The sequence below is a fragment of the Lolium rigidum genome, chromosome 6 (genome assembly GCF_022539505.1).
Source record: "Lolium rigidum isolate FL_2022 chromosome 6, APGP_CSIRO_Lrig_0.1, whole genome shotgun sequence".
Taxonomy (NCBI): Eukaryota; Viridiplantae; Streptophyta; class Magnoliopsida; order Poales; family Poaceae; genus Lolium; species Lolium rigidum.
The window spans coordinates 34,506,117-34,529,274 of record NC_061513.1 but is presented as its reverse complement, the minus strand read 5'-3'; the positions used below and the strand labels follow the sequence as shown (position 1 = coordinate 34,529,274).

Below are 23,158 nucleotides of genomic sequence, written 5' to 3'. Positions count from 1 at the left end.
TATTTCGGTTGCAAGTGAGATTGCAACTGAGATTTTTCTTAGTTGCAAGTGGAGATGTAACTAAAAGAATGCTTCGAATCATTGAATTTACTTCGTGATTTCTCGTGCTAGTATTGCAACAGAAATTTAATAAAATCATCTGATTAAATGAGGTTTGAGAAATAGTCACAACCAAACATTAAGAGAAGGGATCACACTTTATTTTCTGGGACAGCATAACTAGGAGTACTCCGCGGGGCGTCACATGAAACGGAGGGAGCATATACGTTAGTAATTCGCTCATGGAAAACGCTGCGTCGCGCGCAACACGAGCTTGGACTTCCTCCGTATTGTGATGCCGAAGGACTCGGACATGTCGAGCTCATCACCGCTCGGAAGCTCCCAGTCGAAGTGGTAGAGGAGGCTGGCGAGCACGAGCTCCATGTTGGCCAGGCCGAGCGCCACGCCGGGGCACATCCTCCTGCCTGCCCCAAAGGGGATGAACTCGAAGTCGCCGCCCTTGAAGTCCATGGCGGTGCTCGCCTCGAACCTCTGTGGCTTGAACTCCTCGGCGTCCTCCCAGTATGCGCCATCCCTGCACATCGCCCAAGTGTTCACCAGCACCTTTGTCCCCTCGGGGATGTCGTAGCCCATCACCTCGCACCGCTCCCGGCACTGCCTGGGCAGCAGGAACGGCACCGGCGCGTGCAGGCGCAGCGTCTCCCTGATCACCAGATGAAGGTAGCTTAGCTTTCCCACGTCGCCCTCTGTTATCTTGATTTGCCCCTTGAATGCGCCCCTCACCTCCGCTTGGGCCCTGCGGAGGAGATGCGGGTTCATTACCAGCTCCGACATGGCCCATTCGAGTGTCGTGGATGACGTCCCGCTCCCGGCAGCAAAAATCTCCTGGTGTGAGTTAATTCGGTAATTAAGAAGAGATCGTATTATTCCTTCCTAGCGCTTGAAGAATGGAATGATTCATGGTGAGATCAGAGATGGGGCAGTAACCAGGATGACGGTGGTGATGATCTCGGTGGTGAGGGCGCACTGCACGCCGCCGTCGCTCTGCACCCTGAGCAGCACGCTGAGTATGTCCTCCTCGCCGTCGCTACGTCCATGGGCGCCTGCAGTAGTACGCTCCAGGATGATGTCCTTCATGATGTCGCACATCTGTTGGTTACACCGCTCGGCCTTGCGAAGCCCGCCGCTGAGCCAGCGCGCCAGCGTGGACGAGGGGAACAGGTCGGCCAGGTTGAAGCCGGCGGTGAGCTTCACCGACTCATCGATCTCGCGCACGAACTCGTCGCGCCGCGGGCATCGGCTGCCGATGGCCGATCGCACCACGATGTTGTTTATCACGTGCGACATCCGCTCGGCGATATCGACCACGGCGCCGACGCCGCCGGTGCGAGCGCACTCGTCCGCAAGGGAGCGGACCAGGCCGGCGGTCTCGTCCTCGCGGATGTGGCGGAGGGACTGCACGCGGCGCGTGCTGAGGAGCTCTAGGACGCAGACACGGCGGAGCTGGCGCCACAGGTCGCCGTAGGGCGAGAAGAGGATGTCTTGGCCGCCGCGGCTGAAGACGGCCAGCGTGGGCGACAGGTGGCGGCTGGCGAAGGCGGTGTCGTGCGTTTTGAGGACCTCCCTGGCGGCCTCAGCGGAGGAGACGACCAGCGTGGGTACGACGCCGAAACGGAGCAGCATGAGCGGGCCGTGTATGCCGGAGAGGTCACGCAGGGCCCGGTGCGGCAGGTCGCCGTAGCGCGACAGCAGGACGTGATGGAGGCTGCCCAGGAGCGGCAGCTTCCATGGCCCAGGCGGCAGCCGTGGCTTCCCTGGCGCGGAGCAAGTGCAAATGCTCACGACGTGTTTGACGAGCAATAAGAAGATCAGTGAGACAAGGAAGCCGAGCAGCGGCAACGATCCAAGCTCCATTGTTCAATTTGTTGGTGGTGGGTGCAGCTACGATCGAGCTACCTCGGCGTGGCCTTTGAATCGAGTAGGCAAATGAGGATGTATCGAGGTGGACCTTAGGTTTGCATGGCACATGTATTTACGATTATACGTGTATTTATAAAGGGTCTGGCTTCGATGGGAGAGAGGCCGGTGGATCGGCACCGTTTCCGTGGTTTGGTCGTCGGCGGTCACGGCGGCTAGCTTAAACCAGTCAATGCCGTACCCAGCATAAAAGGCGGCCGCAGTCACCGATACGAGTAGCTACATGCATGCCTGTGGCTTGTTCCGCATGGTCAACACGAGAGGTGTCACAGTGTCACTTGGCCTCGGTCTCTTACGCTCTATGACAGATCATTTCAGCTTGGCTTGGAATTGGAAGAGTGCTGGACGATGAGCTCCAAAGTATACATTGCCGGAAAAAGTGTGTAGTGGAGCACCTGCTCCTTGCGCACGCGTATCACCGTCGTTCGTGCTTTCTTGAGATACAAGAACTTACTTCACGTGTGCAGATGTTTAGCAGAGGTGCACGATAGTAGTACACCGGTGTCTTTTAGCCCCAGGCTCCTGTAGCATAAGTTGACATTTCTGTTTGTTTGTCTTGTAGTACTGTCCTGTCATTGCATACGTTCTTGCGGTAATGCTACACTTACTTAATTTATTTACGGGAAAGCCTTACGGGATGACATGGAGGCCCTTCGCGCGAACCGCGAAGGAAGTGGACAGGGAAAAACTGATCCAGAAATTTACGGGAAAACAGCCGGCGGCTCAGGTTAGCTGTAGTTCAGATTTTCGTCCTTCCACATCGAAGACGACGGCGTCTTTGCTATCTCTTGATCGAATAGGACATCGCCATCTAGCCTTTCATGTTTGATAGACTAGAACGTCAGCATCTGCTCTTTCTCCTTCATGACTGATCGGCCAGGATGCCGGCATCTCTTTCTCTGTTCGTGACAGATCGACCGGACGCTGCTTCCTAAGCTTGTTCATTAATTTTCTGAATAATCTTTGTACAACAACATAAGATTGATCAGAATTAGCAGGTAAACATATCTATTGTGAACCTAGTATTTTCTTGCAATCGTGACCATGTGAACCTAGTATATTCATGCGTTCTGGTGATGGGATATTCATGGTTTCTGAAATCTGACCGCACATAACATATCTCTACAGGTGATGATATTCATTGTTTCAATTCACCTAAATTCTAATGTGATGATCTGTACTCCGTAGGGATGGATAATCAGACTACTGGTGTTCAAGATTCAAGTGACATGTCTATTTCAAGAAACGATGATGGGTTTGAGCAAGAGACGGAAGCCAACGCAGAACTTGCACATGATCACGATGAAGCTCAATAACATGCCTTACATGAAGATTCTGAGTTGGGCAGGAGATATGATAGTGAGAATGATGTGCGAGAATACTACGAAGAATATGCTAAATCCAAAGGATTCGGTGTCACGAAAAGAAGCTAGCATACTAATGATGATGGAGAGCTAAAGTACCTTACACTTTGTTGCTCTTGCTATGGTAAGACTCAATCCAACTCAAAAAAATTGCTGAGGCCAAATCCATCAGCCGGGTTAGAATGCAAAGCTAAAATTAATATTACACGTTTTCATGATGGGAAGTTTCAAGTTTCAAAGGTCATTAATTTTGGATCACAATCATTCATTGAGTCCACTCAAATCTCGGTTGTTCAGATGCAACAAAAAGATGGATTTTAATGTTAAGCGGGGGCTGTTGTTGAATGACCGGGATGGAATACGAGTAAACAAGAATTTTAATTCTCTCGTAGTGTAAGCGGATGGTCATGAGAACCTAACTTTTCGTGAGAAAGATTGTCGCAATTTTCTAGAGAAAGAAAGAAGGTTGAAACTTGGAATTGGTGATGCTAAAGCTATTCGTGACTATTTTGTGAAAATGCAATCCGACAATCCTAACTTTTTCAGTGTTATGAATGTTCATGATGAATCTCGGCTAATTTACATGATGAATGAACTGGCATCTCATTCTAATATAAGAGAGGACCACTACGACCATCGTGGATGAGTTGTCACAACAATCAAACAGGTGTGGAAAGCTAACCCTGAGCGGACCTGACCCCGTCCACCAGTCCATCCAGAAGTAAGTTCTGACCCATCATGGACCTGATGCCTAGCCCCAAGCTTGAAAAACCACTTCACCTTTTAAATGGAATTCCAGAACTAGGAGCCACTCGTGGGTACCCTCGGGGAGAACAAATCGTGGTCTCCGAGGTATTTAGCCCTCAGGAGGTCCGCCCATAGACCCTCCTCACCCTGGTAAAGCTTCCAAACCCATGTCAATATCAGAGCAATGTTCATGTGTTTGGTATTGAGATTCCCAAACCCCCAAAAGCTTTGGGCTTGCATACCGTGTCTCAATCCACCATGTGATACTTCCTCTTGGTCCCCACCCCTTCCCAAAAAAAGCGAGACCTAGATTTGTTCATAGCCCCATGCGTCAAGTCATGTAGCTAGGAGGTAAAGACCCATCGCAAACACCGGAAGACTCGAGAGGCATGAGATAGCCAGTTCCAGCCTACCCGCAGACGCTAGGAAGAGCTTGCCATGGGTCAAACCTATGACCCACCTTCTCAGTTAGGAAGTGCCAGTCTGCCACTGAGAGTGATTTGTCAGAAACTGGGAGTCCCAAATATTTCATCGAGAGGCTCCCCAATTTACAGTTAAGCCCCTCAGCTACCCTTAGCTGTTCCTCCTCGGAGACCCCTGTCACCACAACTTCTCTCTTCGAGAAATTTATCTTAAGCCCCTACATATTCTCAAAACAGAGCAGGAGTAATTTGAGGTTTGCTACTCCCAAAGTACGGGGCTCAATCAAGATCATGGTATCATCCGCACACTGGAGATGGGAGACCCCCCTGGGATGAGATGGGGAACCACCCCTTAGATATGTCCGGCCTCATTCGCTTTCGCCAGAATTGCGGCCAGAGCATCCACCATGAAATCAAACAGAATGGGGGAGAGTGGGTCCCCTTGCCTCACTCCCAGCGCATTCCTAAAAAAAGGGCCACCCTCACTGTTGATGTTGATGGCCGTCTGTCCCCCAGACACCAGCTGCATCAAGAGGTGCACCATGCCACTCGAGAAACCCTTCCTCGTCAGCACCTCACGCAGGAACTCCTAGTTCACTCTATCTTATGCTTTCTCAAAATCAAGTTTTAGCAGAAGGCCTTTTAACTTCTTCACTCTCAGCTCATGAGCAATCTCATGTAGAGCTAGCACCCCCTCGTGTAGACTCTGACCATTAATGAAAGCCGATTGGCTGTGATCAATCGTCCTATGGGCTATCAGTGCAAGTCTAGTCGCATATGGTTTAGCAACGAATTTAAAGATAACTTTGATCAAAGTAATTGGTCTAAATTGTTTAGTCGTGTCAGCCCCTTTTCACCTTAGGGATGAGCGAGATGATCCCAAAATTTAGCCGTGCAATATCCACCCTCCCTAGGGCGAAGTCATTTAGAACCGCCAGAATGGGACCCTTAAGGCTCTCCTAGAACCTCTTAAAGAAAATCACCCGTAGCCCATCCGGTCCTGGAGCAGAGTCCAGCTTCATCTCGGCCAGAACCTGCTCAAGCTCCTGAGGAGAGAAGGTGAGGGCCAGGTCTCTGTTCTCTTCCTCCGAGACACGGTGGGACTCAGGCCAAAGGTCATGGGCCAGGGAGAAGGCCCTCTCCTCTCCCTTAGACCCCATTGATGACGCGTAAAGCACACGCCCGTTGGGACCCCCAAGTGGAAGGTGTGATGCGTACAACATCAAGTTTCCCTCAGTAAGAAACCAAGGTTTATCGAACCAGTAGGAGTCAAGGGCCACGTGAAGGTCGTTTGTGACGGAGTGTAGTGCGGCGCAACACCAGGGATTCCGGCGCCAACGTGGAACCTGCACAACACAATCAAAATACTTTGCCCCAACGTAACAGCTGAGGTTGTCAATCTCACCGGCTTGCTGTAAACAAAGGATTAAATGTATAGTGTGGAAGATGATGTTTGTTTGCGAAGAACAAGTAGAGAACAATGATTGCAAGTAGATTGTATTCGGATGTAAAAGAATGGACCGGGGTCCACGAGTTCACTAGTGGTGTCTCTCCCATAAGATAAATAGCATGTTGGGTGAACAAATTACAGCTTGGGCAATTGACAAATAGAGATGCATACATATCATGATGATTACTATGAGATTTAATCAGTGGCATTACGACAAAGTACATAGACCGCTATCCAAACATGCATCTATGCCTAAATAGTCCACCTTCGGGTTAGCATCCGCACCCCTTCCAGCATTAAGTTGCAAACAACATACAATTGCATTAAGTATGGTGCGTAATGTAATCAACACAAATCTCCTTAGACAAAGCATTGATGTTTTATCCCTAGTGGCAACAACACATCCACAACCTTAGAACTTTCCGTCACTCGTCCCGCATTCAATGGAGGCATGAACCCACTATCGAGCATAAATCCTCCCTCTTGGAGTCACAAGTATCAACTTGGCCAGAGCCTCTACTAGCAACAGAGAGCATGCAAGAACATAAACAACATATGTATGATAGATTGATAATCAACTTGACATAGTATTCAATATTCATCGGATCCCAACAAACACAACATGTAGCATTACAAATAGATGATCTTGATCATGATAGGCAGCTCACAAGATCTAAACATGATAGCACAATGAGGAGAAGACAACCATCTAGCTACTGCAATGGACCCATAGTCAAAGGATGAACTACTTACACATCAATCCGGAGGCGGGCATGATGATGTAGAGCCCTCCGGTGATGATTCCCCTCTCCGGCAGGGTGCCGGAGGCGATCTCCTGAATCCCCCGAGATGGGATTGGCGGCGGCGGCGTCTCTGGAAGTATTTCCGTATCGTGGCTCTCGGTCATAGGGTTTTCGCGACGGAGAGTTTAAGTAGGCGGAAGGGCAGAGTCGGAGGGCTGGCGAGGGACCCACACCGTAGGTCGGCGCGGGGCCCTCCCTGGCCGCGCTGCCCTATGGTCTGGCCACCTCGTGGCCCCACTTCGTATGCTCTTCGGTCTTCTGGAAGCTCCGTGGAAAAATAAGACCATGGGAGTTGATTTCGTCCAATTCCGAGAATATTTCCTTTGTAGGATTTCTGAAACCAAAAATAGCAGAAAACAGCAACTAGCGCTTCGGCATCTCGTTAATAGGTTAGTGCCGGAAAATGCATATAAATGATGTAAAGTGTATATAAAACATGTGAGTATTGTCATAAAAGTAGCATGGAACATAAGAAATTATAGATACGTTTGAGACGTATCACCCATCAGCCCTTGATAAAAGCCATAGATGTGCTCCACAAGGGCTTGTTGTTCCGAGACCTCCCCATTCTCGGTAACAAGCCTAGGGATCATGCACTTCGTCCTGTGGCCATTCACAAAGGCGTGGAAATAAGCCGTACATGCATCCCCTTTAAGCGTCCACTGCACCCTGCTGTGTTGTCTCCAGTATTCCTCCTCGAGCTTGTCCATCTGAATGATCTGATCCTCGAGGTGGTAACGGAGGCCCATCCCTCCTCATCTAACCCCCCAGCAGCATCCTCCCTATCCAGGTAGGCCATCTGTAGCATGAGACCTTCCCTAAAGGCCCGCTTCTCCCTACCTAAGTTGGCGCCCACCCCTTGAGGAATTGCCTCAGCCCTCGAGAAATCCCTTGCCAACGGTCAATACTATAGCGGTGAGGGCCAGCCTCTAGATCCGCCTGCAGCATCTTATTCCTCACTAGTTCTCCAAAGCCTGGCACTCCAAACCACCAGGTTTGGAAAAAGAAACAAGAGGACCTCTTCATCCCCTTCTTCCCATTGTCGAAGATCAGCGGACAGTGATCCAAACCGATTCTAGTGATCGATGTCAACGAGCACAAAGGAAAAAAGGGCCTCCCACCCCGTAGAGATGAAACCCATGTCAAGTACCGAACGAATTGGTGCAGCTTGGTTGTTTGTCCAAGTGAAGCGAGCCCCTTCTTGGCAAATCTCCCTGAGAGCTAGCCCCGCCAACACGTCGTTAAATCGGCGCACCCTAGGCCAATTCACCACCCCATTGCTCTTATCCTCCGTGCGGCGGATGAGAGGTTGAAGTCGCCAGCTACCACCATTTGTAGATTGCATGTTCCCACCTCATTCTCTAGCTCTCTCAGGAACTCCCCTGTCCGGGCATGATCCGCCGGACCATAGATCAACAAAAACCGCCACTTGCAGTTGTTGTTCCTTTGCAGGATATCTGCACTAAGGAAGAAGGAGCCCTTCCTCCAACTGCCCACCTCGAAGCACTCTTCCATGAAGCCTAGGAGCATCCCCCAGAGTGCCCCACAGCTGGGAGCCAATCCCAAGCTAATTGTCCCCCATGCTCAAGTCTCCTCAACTCCACCGCTGAGAAATCCTGTTTGATCGTCTCTTGCAAACCAATAGTCTACCCTCTCCACCTGGAATATATCCTTGAGCTGGGAGACGCGCCCTGGCTCCCCAAAGCCTCCAATGTTCTAAATCAAGAACCTCATCACGAACTCTTACGCTCGTGACTCCCCTTCCTGACTGTGAGAGACGACTTTCTCCCCTTTCGTCGTCGAGGCTTAGCCGGGGACCCCTTTTTCGCCTCCTGCGCCTGCCCTACCAGCGCCCCTTCCACCACGGAAGCAGCTCCGGGGCAAACCCCTCTCCCTAGTGATCCTCGAACTCGTGCGTGTCTCCCTCGACCGCACCGCACAAATCCGAATCCGGCTGCTGTCTAGCAGCCACCTCGGGCCCCATGGGCTCTCGCAGTTCTCCGGCACACCTTCCGCTGCCTGGGCATCCCTCCCATGAGACACGCCCGCTTCCGCTGCCCATGCCTCCGCCTCCCTGGCAAGACGGCGCGCAGTCGCCGCTAGGGCCGATTGTACCTTCTCTTACGCACGCACTACCGACAGAGCCTCGAACGTACTTCCAGCACTTGGTCAGAAAACTAACCCACTTTCCAAAATCGCAGATGCAAGATGAGAATCCGGGAGGAGATCAAGAGGTTCAGAATTCGTACCTTTCCTTTTGCACTTCTCCTCCAGATTCTTCTCTGCACCTTGCTCATCATCGACGACCCCGCCTGGGCCCCCATGGTTCCTTGCACTCTTGCGCAGCGCCGACGCCGGCGTGGAAGGCGCATGGCGGGTGTAGGCGTGGCCCTGCACCATCTACATGTCCGCCACCGCCAGCTGTTGGAGGCTCGGTTCCTGCGTACCCTTGTCGATCGCCGGTACCCCTATGCCCAACTCCGCCGCCGCCAACTCCGCCGTCCTCCGCTCCTCCTCCGAGGGGCCCGTCCGAGCCAGCTTTAGAGGAGGGTCGCGAGCCGACGAGCTGTCCACCACCCCCGGGTCCACCACCTGCGTAGCCACCTCCGTCGGCACCATGGATCCACCTTGCATCGAGTCCTCACCCACCGATGCCAGCTCCAACATAGAAATGTCAGAGTCTGGAGCCTCGAGTGACCCACCACCAGCAAGCCCCTCCAAACCCTTCCCAAGGTTCGAGCCGTATTGGAAGATGGGGCTCCTAGGGGTTATTGTCACTGCGGCGGCCGCCTTTCCCGCTGGCGGGGCGCTGTGGGATCCCACCCCCACCGACTTGGAGCCCACTGTTCCCGCCCCCGCGTCGGGCTCCTTGTCTTTGTTTTGCTCATGGTCGTTCATGCGCCTCCCGTGCTTCCACTCTCCCTCCAAAGACACATCATCTGATTCATCCTCATCCTGGTCATTCCTAGGTGGTGGCGGCGAAGGCCCTCCTCCCGAACCCCCCAGACCACCCCTTGGTGGAGCTTCCGCCTGCAACCCAATAGTGAAACCCTCCCCATTCATGAACACCTGAATCAAGCCCTTATACGCTCCGGGAAGCGACACTGGAAGCGCACCCAAATCGGCTCTCTGTCCGATTTGAGGATGGAAAGCTCATCCACATCAATAACCCTGCCCAGCATGACAAATGCCACCCTCAGTCGTTCCTTTGTCATGAGGTCAACTGGCACACATGTCATCTTGATCCAGGTGGAAGGAATCACCAAGCTCACTTTCGTCGAAAGAAACGCTTCGCGGATAAAGGTCTCAGATTTGCTCATCGGCAGGTAAAGCTTTCCACTCATAGTACACATCTGCCGCGTCTCCCTAGATGGAAAGACCACCATGAACTCCGAGTCGGAAATCCTACGAACCTGCCAGTCCCAAAGTTCATCGACCAAAAGCTTGAGTTCATCAGAGAGTTGCCCCACCAACAGCGGCACCGTCGAAAACTTGATCGCCGCAGCGAACACCTTCCCGGTGTTGCCCACCCCCTTGAGAGGCTCGACATCAATGTTGAAAAAGCCTCCACCCGTAATCGCATGCCACATCGATTGTAGCCGAAGAGTGTTGCCCCGAGAAGGACAATTTTCTTACAAGTGCCCTTCGCTGCTGCATCTCATGCACAACGGCTGGAAGGTGCATTCAGACTGGAAGTGGCCTTCCCGGCCATACTTGAAACATTCCCCCAACCGGAGCTCCAAACTTGGTAGAGGAGGCCTTGTTCTTACCTTTTGTTGTTGTTAGCTCCGCTCCTGCCCCACTGTCGTCCCCTCTCTTCCCTTTCGCCCTCACCGCAGACTGTTGCTTCTGCAGCCCTCCCGCACGATCTCCCTAACCGGCGAAGCCAGACCGGTCTCCCTGACCTCTGGCAGCTGACCCAACTTGTTGAAACTCCCACTCCCGTGTCTCCTCTTCTCTCCTCGCTTGCTTCGGCCACCACGGCGGCGGCGGTCCCTAGTAGTCACCGCCCCGCTCCTGGTACCGTGGGTCACCCTCTTGCCCACGGTAATCGCCCGCCTGCCGGCTCCCACTCGACTCTTGGTAGCGGAACCTCTCCTCTTGATGCCCCACCCTCTTCCTACAACATGTAGCTCTCAGACCTGCCGCCTCAATCGAAGCGGCCACCACCGCCATCGAACCGTCCAGCACCACCATCTTGTCATTCACCCGCACCGCGACCCCCGCCCTCTAGCCTTCCGCCGCTGCCGTAGGCGTCGAACCTCCGCTTGCGACAGTCCTCTCCTCTGCGGTCCATGGCACCACCTCCACGAACGAGCGCGAGATCTGCGGCGGCTCCGGCACTCTCCTGAGATGGCGATGCGGCGGCGCGAGTGGATCGCCTAACCTTTTCCTCACTTCTCCTCTCCTGGCCGGAAACCCTAGTTGTAGTGAGACGCAGCCCGATGGCACCCATAACCATCGAAACTGGACTTTTGGCCGTGGCTCAGCAGGCCCCGCCGCCCCAAGTGGCCCAGCTGGGATGGGCCTCTCCCCCAAGGCCTCCACCTGTGGTTGATCCTTCTCCACCGCTTCAGGCCCAACCAAACTCCCACCTTCCAAACCCATGGGCCTCCAACACAAGGCCGGCCCACCGCTATCAGCCACCGTCCTCGGAGACGGCTAATCCGACCCAGCCCAACCCACCAGACTCAGCCCCAAAGGGGACGTGGAGCATGCCCTTCGCTCCCCCGCCCAAACCCTAGCCTCACCTGTGGGGCCCATCGGCGCCGATGGCGCTGTCTGCGGGGAAGACACCGTACCACCCTGCCTCAACTCCGGTGTGTGCACGACTACCGCGGGCGGTAGCCACGCGTCCCTACGGCCGTTTCTCCCCATTACTCTTTCGGTATCTCCCTGACGATGGAAACGTGGGGTCATGACCGGTCGGAAGCGCGAGCCCCTCCCACCAGGAGCAAACGCTGACCGGCGACCAAGACGAAGGGTTCCCCCAAGAACCTCCGCCCGCTGGATGAAGCTATCCAGGGAGATGGATGCCGTAAGCCGCTCAACCGGGTTCCCTGAATCCGAAATCACCCCTGATTCCGATTCCTCTCCCTCTTCGGTCAACTCCTCCTCGTCGTCCGAAACCTCAAGTTCCAGCGCCCAAAACTTCCCACGGCGCATCCCCTCCCTGGGGACGGCCACGAGCACAGGGCTCCCTTGCCTTTGCCGATCTCGACCGCCGGCACCTTCGGCGAACGCTCCGGCGAGGCCACCCCGCGGCCCAAATTCGAAAACCACCAACCCTGTCGCCAACCCTATCGCCTCCGCTCCCCTGTACGGACATGCTGCTTAGTTGTATTGTGTGGTCCTCCATTTATCACCATTTCCATCACCTCATCAAATAAACAAAGTTTCCTGGTACATAAGTCATATCCATTATTAGGCCAGTACATATATTGTAAGGATCGAACATAGTGGAATCGTTTCCCTTGATCATATCATCTCTTAAGTACTGGGAAGACAAGAGGCCAGATCATCATAAGAGGACTAATACGAGTATGGCGAGACGGCAGCGAATGACCAGAATCATGTTGATCATACACCTTCTCAACCACCCTGCTCCTGAGAATAACATAAAGGACAACACCACTTGATGCATGATTCAAGAATGCAAACTCTGCATTATCTCCAGCTGCAACAATGTCAACGCGATCTCCATCCTGAGACACACATCTGACACCCAAAACAAGTGTGCATGCCTCACGGACACAAAATGTGTTCACCAACAGCCAACCACCTGCACCATAGTCATCGCCCCTAAGCTCATGGAGCCATATACTGACCTGAAACCCTTCTACATCGACAAGATATATACCGGAATCCGCACGTGAGAGCAGGAAATTGCTCCCTACTCCATCTGGGTACTGAAGGATGAAGAAGCGTGCCGCCGTCAAATCCAGCCCGAGGATGTACCTTCATGAAGATCTTGCCATTTTGCTTGTGAAGATTTTCCACAATTGTAACATAAACATCCAATATCCGCACCCTGTCTACTTGTATGAGACATTCCAGTCCAAAGCATAAAATAAGCTTCCCTTCACAAGCAGTACTTTCTCCGATTTCTTTTCCAGTAGCAGCAAGTCAGTTTTATTTCGATGTCTTCCAAAGTTTTTTGTACTACTGATCAGTACCAGAAAATAGTGATTACTGACAAATATTTGAGCAATCAATGTCTTATACACACTGCGGTTAATCTTACAAGATTCAGGCCGGTTAAGCTGCATCTCTTGCTATACACCGTCGTAATCTTCAGTCTTTTTAGGTGAAACGAACAGAGGTTCTGAATATCCAAGTTACATAACTGCAGCATGCAGTGTTGTACGTCAGTGACACGAGAGTATACACTTTGCATTCCTAAACTTATTATGTTGTCAACCAACTTGTAACAACTAACAAGTACATGCAAAGAGCACAATAACAGATTGAATTACGCGTACATAGCATTTGGATAGTATTGACAGATACTCCGCACACTAACACAGTTCAGACTAATAAGAGAAACACACAGCCAAATAGCATACAAACACATTAGTTAATTAGACAGGGAACTGCAAACGGACCCGTCAGAATTTTTTTTTATTATGATCCACTTCCATCACCTCACCAAATAAATAAAGTTTTCTGGTAGAGAAGTCATACCCAGTAGTAGGCCAGTACATATATATTGTGAAGATTGAACATTAGTGGAATCGTTCCCCTTGATCATATCATCCATTAAGTGTCGGGAAGACAGGAGGCCAGATCATCATAAGGGGACTGATACGAATGTGGCCATACCACTGCAAATGACCAGAATCACGTTGATCGTACACCTTCTGAACCACCCTGCTCCTGAGATCAACATAAAGGACAGCACCGCTTGCTGCATGATTCAAGAATGCAAACTCCGCATTATCACCAACTGCAACAATGTCAAGAGAACCTCCAGCCCTCCTTTCACCCACATCATTTTTCCATGCCTCGTGGACACAAAACGTGTCCACCAACAGCCAACCACCTGCACCATAGTCGTCGCCCCTAAGCTTATGGAGCCATATACTGACCTGAAACCCTTGTACATTGACAAGATATATGCCGGAATCCGCATGTGAGAGGATGAAATTGCTCCCTACTCCATGTGGGTGCTCAAGGACGAAGAAGCGTGGCGCCGTCAAATCCAGCCCGAGGGTGTACCCAACGCTGATCGCCGCCGTGAAGATCTTGCCATGGACGGGGGCCATGGGGCACAACATGTCCTTAAGGCCGATTATGGGACATGGGAGCTCAATCTCTGTCGTGGCGGTGCTAGGGACGCCCCATCCGCCGGATCCGAGGACGTACACCTCTGCGGAGACCTTTCGCCCAGCCCTCCAGAGATGCACGAAGGTAATGCCGTCGCGGCCCCCGTCCTCGGGCAGGTAGATCCACCAATTGAGGTGGGCGTGGTCATTGTGGGGCAGCAGGGTTGGAAACCGAGGGATGACCAATTCGGAGTCTTCGGCGAGGAGCGGCGACAGGAGGGCGTACTTCCACCCAGTTGCGTCCAAGGACCTGGAGATGGTGCGGCCGTTCCGGCAGTGTTGGATATACTGGCGTCTGCGGGCAAATGCGTTGTTGCAGGAGGAGGCTGCGCGGCTTGAGATAGCGGCGAGCTCCGGGTGCAGTGGGAGCGGCACAAACTGAGACCTGCCGACGTAGCTGATGTAGAAGCCGAGGAGGCGGGGTGGGTGGCGGACTCGGAAGCGGCGGAGGAAAGTCGGATCGGATGCATGGAGGAGCCACCGCTTGGAGACGAGGGCGGCGCGGACAAGGTAGTGGGGAAAGCCGAGGCGGAGGAGGATCTCACGGAGGAGGTCGCCGTCGCCGATCACCACTGCCACCGATGCGGCCGCCAGAGTCCGTCCGTGGCCTTCCATATTTTTGGGGGTTTTACAGGATCAGACGAGGGTTTCTTCTTGTTGACAAAACTGTGAGACAAGATATCCTTTGCTGCGGAAAAAGAGCATAGGCCCCGCTTTTGAGCTTTGACTCGTTTTAAATACAACCGTGGCATTAAGAGAATTATCGAACAGTATAAAATACTTCAATAAAAACAAAAATTATAACGAAAGTCTTGAGATGTCTTTCATCTTCAACCTCCAGACCATGTCCATGGCGTGTTGCCGCTGTCACTTTTCCCTGAATCAGCCTGACGCATAACGTGTGTTTTACGTAACCAAAACACCGGTTGGTTTTGAGATGATGCAAAAAAAGGGCACATGTACACCAAGTTCTTCTTGTTTGATCCGTTCAATCTTCTAATTAAACAATTTTAACTTAAATTCAAAAACTTGTAATTTAATTTCTAACACTTCTAATTAATTGATAGGATCGGTAGTACATTCAAACTCAACTTTGACAATGCATAGAAACCTAAAGTTCAACACTTGAACCCTAATCATCGACAGAAATTTCGACACTTCAACACTAAAGTTAGACACTTCGACCCTAACTTTGATAGTAGGATAGATAGACATCGACACTCGGCCTAAACATCTAGAGATCACCCAGTCCTCGTCGTCCGGGTTGCTAAAGTTGTTGCAAAAAATCGGAGTCCAACTCAGAGGAGGAGCTAGACGAGACGTCGATAGTGGAGGGGCCAGCCTCCGTGGCCTCAACCTTCTTCTTCTTCGCAATGTCCCTTGCCGCGAAGTACTCGAGCTCCATCTGCACGAGCTCCGGGTGGTCATGGTGAAGTTTCTCCATGGCCGCCTCGTCGGACCCGTGAGCCCTAATTTGCAAAAATGCGTTGCGGTTCTCCTTCTCCTGCTCGCTGGTGACGATGCGCACCACCGACAGGAGGAACTCCGCCTCCTTGAGACTCTCGACCTCGAGGAAATTCATCTCCACCAACCGAAGGTTCAAGTGGGAAAATCATAGGCGCGCGCAGCGAGCTCTGGCGCCATGAACATCCCAAGCCACTAGCGCAAGCCATCGACGGTGATCTCTATCGTGAAGTGGCTAGACTGTCGCAGCCGCACGCCGAGGAAGCCCATCGATGACTTGGGGTGGCGGCAAGGAGGCATGTCGAAGCGGTGGGCGTGATTCACGTGGAATCGGCGGTGCAAGGCTTGGCGGCAGTGGATCCCATGGTTTCAAGACGAGTGATTGTGGGAACCGGCGTGAATAGATGAGTTAATTGCACCGGTAATACATAAATCTGGATGCAACACGTAGAATGTAATTGACTGCCTAGACCGACTTGGGGCATGGCCACACGAGGACGTGGCCTAGACCATGTTGTCCATTTTGTTTGGTTTCGTGCATTGGATGTGTCCTGTGTGGGTTGAACCGCTAATCCCTTTTGTTTGGTAGATGGTACGGCCGATGTTGTCTTGGCTGAAGCAAATGTTCAGTCTTTGGTTGACACTGGATGAGAACAATGTAATTGTATATTACAATCGATTATATGCACTAATTAAAAAATCATTGGAACTGCTATGGAATAGAAACAATTCAAAAATTCAGATTTTTTTCTTCAAAATGTCTGGATAAGTATCACACTATGACACTACCCTTATATCCTACTATGAACAGCCTAATGGAATGAGGAGCCACAAGTTCACTACCTCCTAGAGGCACTATGAACAGCCTAATGGAATGAGGTGCCACAAATTCACTACCTCCCAGAGGCGTAATTATGACACAGAACAAGATATTTTCCAAATGTCAGATTTTGTGGGGAGCAAGAATATTATTGTGAGATTTTTCTAGGAAGAAAGAAGATGAGGGTCCAAAGTATATATATGTTTAGTAATAATTATTTAAATATAGATATTTTGTATCAGTACACTTTTGTATTGTACATTATGAATTCTACATGTGAGGTTCTGCGAACATTTTACTTATATTACTAAAAAAAATAAACACAATATAGTATTACATAAGCTATATTTGCCACAATATTTAACCAGTGTGAAAAGAGAAAATGAAATGCATACATTGGTCACCAACAATCAGGCCCAATAAACACTATCAATCAAAAGTACAACCACTTGCACAGAAGTACACATTGGTAGACACATACATTCAGACACTCTTGCGTGAAATAAAAAGCAGAACCGTTGATGTGAGCATTGGTTGGTACACAAATGCCAAGTCGATGCTTCATGCCAAACACAATCAAAAGGTGTCACTTAAGCAAGTAAAACCGTTATGGTGCGTGCATGTTCCCCGTAGTAGCGTGATCTGCAAATAACAATCAGCTAAATACTGTTAGATGAAAACACCTCAGCAGAAAATAGTACAGGAATATCATAAATTTCAATGAACAACAATGTTGTGAGGAGAAAAGAAGATAAGTTACCTTTCATGGAAATCGGGGCAGAGCTCAAGCTGTGCCCGTAAATTACTCACGAGAGAAGAGATGGATGATGTATGGTCGCTACCAACCCCAACATCACAGTGAAACAGTTGAAAGCTCTCAAGTTTTCCACGAGTCTTTGCCACTTCTTTCAGTTGCTCGTACACTCCACACTGCAGGATTGTCTCTCTGTACTTGTTGTTTCCTACCATCCAGGTCATAAGCTCAAGTGTAGCTCGCCTTATGCTAGGAAAATCAGTAGTTGGATACTTGTATAATTCTAATATCTTCTTAAGCTTCAGGACCAACGTATCCACAGTTAGGTTGGCAACAACCAGTGCTTTGGCAAAACCACTTGCATCCAGGCAGTAACAAATTTGCACAGTGAGGCCTATAAAACTCTCAAACACCTTTCCTGCTTCAACCCACTGGCCATCATCCTTTATCCACGTATATATGCAAAAGGAACAAAAAGTTAATTTTGAAGGAAATAAATCAATAATTCAATCCAGCTATAGGTGAAGCAGAAAAGAGCAAAAGAAAAAAGGTACAACCTCTGTCGGAAATAAGTGACTCAACTTTGTCTAGATAAAGATATATCTACACACTGAAATGCCTCTAGATACATCTGTATCTAGACAAAGCTCAGTCACTTATTTTCAACGGACTGAGTAGTATTTTCTTACATTAGCTAAATTTTCATTGGTACATCCTGGCTGCTCCAGCTTGGCCACTTGGTCAACGATGCCTTTCAGCACCTAATCAAATTAGACAAAAAAAATGTTTGCTCTACTGAAATTTCCAATGTAAACAGAACATATAAAGGGATTAGGGAGTGCAAAAAATATATTAAACAAAGTTACCTGCGGCAGTGCCTGGTCTATTATTCTCATGTGCTGAATAAACTTCTCTGTCCCTCCGTGGGCACGCAAGTTCTGTAGTAGCTTTGCATTCACACTTGTTGTGCGCACTCTATCCTCCTCGGAAGCACATGCTATTTTGTTCACTAGCCGGATGGTTTCTGGTTGTAAGCGGGCATACATCCTCCTCCTGCTCTCCTCTCGGTTCCGAGGGAAGAGCATCTCCACTATCATCTCCATCTCTTTCACAGTGATCTCTTCTAGGACGGCGACAGCATTTTCTTCACATCCACTTGTTAGAACAGCTAGTGCTTTGGCAGCTGCCTCACAGTGATTCTCCCGTTCCGCCGAAAGCACATCCTCAAGATCAAGAATTCGCAAGGTAGTCGGCTGCTTCTGCATCCATGGTGGCAAAAGTTGGTCCAGGTCAAGGGCTTCTATGAAGGCTGTCGTTGGTACAGAGAAGCCTTCATCTTCCGGCAAATTAATATTCTTATCCTGGATGGATGACTTAATCTGGCTTAGCTGCTCGTTGTTGGTGTACTCCAGAAGTAATAACTTGGCTGCCACTTTGGTGGTATCTACATGCGCCGCCTTGGAGAGAAGACATTCCTTGAGCTTCTTTATGATCTCAGGAGATCTCCCAATCTCTATCTTTTCCTTTTCATCCAGTGCTAAACATGCTACGACTCTTGCTGCTCCCACATGCCCCAAGATTATCCCGGTATCGGCCAGAAGGTGAATATTTGCTGAGGCTTCTTTCCTCAGCTTCTTCCCGGCATCACCAGGTGTGGCTACCAGCTTGCTCAAGATTTTGAGCGCCATGCCAACGATGATTTCTTGGTCAATCTTCCGTATGGAAGTAGTAGGGATGTCCTCTTCTCTTTGAAGCAGAGGAATAATCTCTTGTTCAATCCAAGGGTCCGAGATTACTCTTCTGCTTCCATGACAACACCGGAGGTTAAGGTTGGTGAGGTATATGATCTTGGGTAGTAGATCAATGAGTTTCTCGGCCTGCCGACAGTTTTGTTGGATGTTGGTGAGCTCGTCTAGGATTCGCAAGCCGAACCAGACAAAGTCCACATCCATGTTGCTTGCCATAGACTTGAGCAGAGAAGAAGTGATAAGATAGATGGCTTGAGGAAAAGTGTCGAGCAGAATGTCTGGAGCGAGCTTGAGAAGTACTCTTGAAGCATGGCCTCTCATGTCCTCCTCATCTCGTGTCCCGGTGAAGCCTAGCATGTCGATGAGCTTCCCCAGTACGTCGGTGTCGAGGGAAGCTCGAAGCTTCGCGAGGGCCAGGCTGCTGTACTCCTCTGATCTAAGAATGCGGTCCATGGCTCGGATCCCAACTAACTGGTCGTCAACGGCGATGTCGGACACCGCCAGCTGCTTGGCGAAGGTGATGAGGTTCATGTTGAGGGTGGCACGCCAATTCCCAGTGATGAATGCCAGGTAGTTGTCCCTCCAGTAGCGATCGACTACTATTCTGCCGGAAGGCCCATACAGTCTGTACTTGATGATGGTGCAGAACACGAGTGCCCAAACCACCGGGGTCCGCAGGACGATGAAGATGATGCCCTGGGTGAAAACCAGCCCGTAGAAGATGTTGAGGGACCACCTGATGTTCCGGTGGTCTTCTGCGCCTTTGTGCTGGGGGTCCACATAATCCTGCTTCTTGAGACGATTTAAAGATAGCACAATGCATGTGGCAACAGCAGCGATCTGGGCAAGCCGCAGGGCAACAAAGATGGCCATACCAAGGCAGGTTCGGCCATCGCACCCCTTCTTCTGCTCGTCGTCTTGTTTTCCAACCTGCAGCCTAGCTCTCCTTTCGCCACCAGATTGGTGATAGTCTTGATTGATTCTCCTGCGTCTCCACCAACTGATACGTCGCTCATACTCCACGGCGTTCTTGCTCTTTATCAGCACTTCTGGTGCGCGCAATAGAAGTTGCTGCGTGGGATCATCGTACCCACCCAGGATCCTGTCAATCCATTGTAACTCATGACGCGAAAACTTTCCACCCATATGGCTCATATTATGAAGAGATAAAACATTGGGTATATCAGACGTATTTCAAAAGTTTTGACTGCATCAACGGAATCAAGCAAAAACACTAAGCGGCTAAAATTAGGAAAAAGAAAACATACACCGAAAATCACAAAATATAGTTGCAATAAATCTGAAGCCTAGAGCGACAAATGGGTACGTTTTGACCAACAATCTCTAGAATTCTGACAGTGGAGGGATCAACAAAACATTATGCAAATGCACAGCTAGCCAAATTTCAATGTCTGGTTTCCTTTGGATTACTACAAACTAACAAATCAGAAGAAAAAATATATATACGGACGCAGTGCACCTACATTTTAGTACTAGCTAGATTTGACCAATTGAATTAACTAAACATGCAATATTTATTTATTTTAGATAAAGGGCACAGAGCCCTGCTTAAGCCTAAACACGCAATATTCAGGTAGAAACAATTGTCTCCTCCGCAAATCGCAGAAGCTCGACCTTCCAATGAGCGAGCACATCACCGCTCAGCTAGAAACGAAACAAAGGAGGAAAACCAACTACGCGGGCACGCACCTCAAGTCCCGCATGAACCCTCCCTGCCTCCGCCTCCTCCGCCGCCGACAATCGCCTCCGGGGGCAGCAGCCACCACACCACGGGTAGGCGAGCGGCGGACGAGGTCGGACGCCGCTCCCTTGCGCCGAGGCTCAACCCCTCCCGTGCCGCCGTTTCCATCTCCGGCCGCTCGATTTCTCCTTGCAGCAGATTCCGAAACTTTTGGGGGCGAGGGGATTTTTTTGGATAGTTTCTATCACAATATTCTTTGCATCTCTACGCCGGGATTGGAAAGTGCAAATACTGCAAATCAAACCTGGCCAAAGGGCCGGGCTTTTGACGTGCCGGCCCAGCACGTGAAATCGCTCCGGCATGCGGCTCAATGGGCCTGTGGCATCGAGCATGCGTGCGAACCCAACTTGGCCCGTTAAGGTGTCGGCCTGCTAGGCACGCTACAGGTACATGGGAACGCCCGAGGCGGGGAAATTCGAACTTTGGAGGTGGGCCAGGTGTAGGACTGGGCAAAAAAACCGATGACCGAAGACCGAAACAGAAAAGACCGAGACCGAATATGAAAAGACTGAGACCGAAATGACCGATAAAAAATTAGGTAAAAAAATTTATAGACCAAATTTAGTTTGGTCAATTCGGTCATTTATTTCAAGTAACTGGATAGACCAAACTAACCAAATTTTACGTGAGAATATCCCAATCTTTAGAATTTTGTGATGTGCGTGAGATGAGATGTGGTATTGTTAAATGTTGATCAAACTTGGCAGTGATGTTTTGGCACATGGGAGCGTATGCTCCCTTTAGTTTGAAATACATGTTAGACACATTTTAAAATGTCAAAAAAATTGAAAGAAAAATTTCGCACGTACATCTTCATGTGCTACACGCTCACAAAGTGGTTTCATGAAAAATCGATATGTCATGTGGCGTGTGTAAAAAAGACAAAATTCGATGCTGAAACAAAGACTTGTCACGAGATAAATTTTCTCTTTTTCGCTTAGACTACAAAAAATATCATTTTTTCGTGAAACTTGACGAATACACATATATTATGGAGACGTACATGTAAATTTTTTTGTCAAAATTTTTTAACACTTGGAAACTAACAAGTATATTTTGGTTTTCATTTTTTATGACCAAATTTGAAATAGATTGAAATAGAAAAACCGAATTGTCATCCATGACCGAATGCCCATCCCTAGCCAGGTGGTGCAGAGGTCAACAAGTGTAGAGCTCTATGCAAAAGATGCGAACAAAAGGTCAATATGCAGCACTAGCACGAAGGAAAGCACCACCACTTGGTGAGACACCACATGAATCATATAAGCAAGGGTCAACCTCATAGTTTAGATTATTAGAGCGGTGTACTATTTTCCTTACCTTGGAATTTTAAGGCTTTTTGATGAAGCAGCAATTTTTTTATCCCATGTGAAATCTTGCCTTATATTACTATTTTCTGATTTTCCTATAATTCTTTGTTTTGTCCCAATTTTTCGAGCAATTTCACACTTGGAGATGAAAAACAGCCAATACGGGCTGCACGTGAGCTGACACGGTACGACTCGCCAGTTAATGGGTTGGTTGCTTGCTGGGCCGTGATAGGCACATGAGCACGGGGTGGCGTGCCAAGTTTGACTGCAATATACCACGGGGCATGCTCTCCCTTCTCGGGTTCATGTTTCCATTTTGGTTATTGGGACCAGGGTTTTAGGCTTAGCCTGGTCTCCAATTCTCAATGCCCGAACCACACACTCAGCTTGTTTTTTTTTGTTGTTATTATCTCTAGTTTGATTTAGTAAAATATTAGTTCTTTCAGATATATATATATATGTGGTTGTTATAATGTAGTTTGATACACTAAAACGTTAGCATATCTAGATATATATGTGTCCATAAGAGATAACACCGAACAGGTACATGAGGAGGAGCGAGAGGTGATCGTGAAGAAAGGGTTCTGTCTCCGTCACCGGTGATCGTACGAATTATGATGAATTCAAGTAGTACTAGAAATTCTGAGAATGGCCTCCGAAAAATGCCAGCTCACCAAGTCCCTAACTTCCTATATAAAATTTCCTCGAAATGACATGCTTTAGGCTAAACTATGCAGGAACTATAGTTTTGACATTCTTCATGCAACCCCACATTTTACTTGTGCATCGTTTCAAAAAGACTAGCATATCCTGCCGCCTCCTGCCAGCCTAAATTTGTGATTTTTGTGAAACTGATAGCACTTACATAAAACTTATGAAAAGATGAGCAGGCAGCTGCAACATACCCGATTGATTCGACGAAGGCGACGATGGTGACATACCAAAAATCCTGCTGTTTTATGAGGACCGAGAACCCGCCGAGCAGGACGACAGTGGCCCAGATAGTCGCCAAGGTCCCCAGGCCGTTCATAACCTTGGAAACTATGGCCGTGCAGACAATGGCGAGGTTGAGCCTGTCTTCTGGCAGCGGGATCTCCTTCTGACGAGAACCAGAAGAGTGCATGGTTTCTAGCTTGGGTGGTCAGCAGCTTGCAACTGGCCACAACAATAATGTTAACGTATATGTATATATGCAAGGAGTATGGAGGTTTT

At 49.6% G+C, this 23,158-nt stretch overlaps 2 protein-coding genes and 1 pseudogene across 2 annotated transcripts; all 3 read right to left on the bottom strand.

Moving 5' to 3' along the window:
- Window positions 1–279: 279 nt before the first annotated feature.
- On the bottom strand, window positions 280–1,914 carry LOC124662435 (dolabradiene monooxygenase-like). Its single transcript, XM_047200275.1, has 2 exons — window positions 988–1,914; window positions 280–885 (listed from the first exon to the last, which is right to left on the bottom strand). Exons 1-2 carry the CDS (start codon window positions 1,912–1,914, stop codon window positions 280–282), a joined length of 1,533 nt encoding a protein of 510 aa, XP_047056231.1.
- Window positions 1,915–13,488: 11,574 nt separating this feature from the next.
- On the bottom strand, window positions 13,489–14,703 carry LOC124662434 (annotated as a pseudogene).
- A 2,029-nt stretch (window positions 14,704–16,732) lies between these two features.
- On the bottom strand, window positions 16,733–18,099 carry LOC124659080. The gene is made up of 4 exons (XM_047197032.1): window positions 17,993–18,099; window positions 17,816–17,887; window positions 17,133–17,569; window positions 16,733–17,014 (listed from the first exon to the last, which is right to left on the bottom strand). The coding sequence occupies exons 1-4, from the start codon at window positions 18,020–18,022 to the stop codon at window positions 16,963–16,965; spliced, it is 591 nt and encodes a 196-aa protein (XP_047052988.1). The 5' UTR covers window positions 18,023–18,099; the 3' UTR covers window positions 16,733–16,962.
- Between the last annotated feature and the right edge of the window lie 5,059 nt (window positions 18,100–23,158).

Bases quoted from the DNA above. Each gene is read 5' to 3' on its own strand.
- LOC124662435 (XM_047200275.1), bottom strand. From the start codon at position 1,914: ATGGAGCTTGGATCGTTGCCGCTGCTCGGCTTCCTTGTCTCACTGATC. The intron at 886-987 runs GTTACTGCCCCA...AACTCACACCAG, and splicing joins TCATCACCACCGTCATCCTG to GAGATTTTTGCTGCCGGGAG.
- LOC124659080 (XM_047197032.1), bottom strand. From the start codon at position 18,022: ATGAGAATAATAGACCAGGCACTGCCGCAG. The intron at 17,570-17,815 runs GTAAGAAAATAC...ACGTGGATAAAG, and splicing joins CCAATGAAAATTTAGCTAAT to GATGATGGCCAGTGGGTTGA. The intron at 17,015-17,132 runs GTAACTTATCTT...TGTTATTTGCAG, and splicing joins TGCCCCGATTTCCATGAAAG to ATCACGCTACTACGGGGAAC.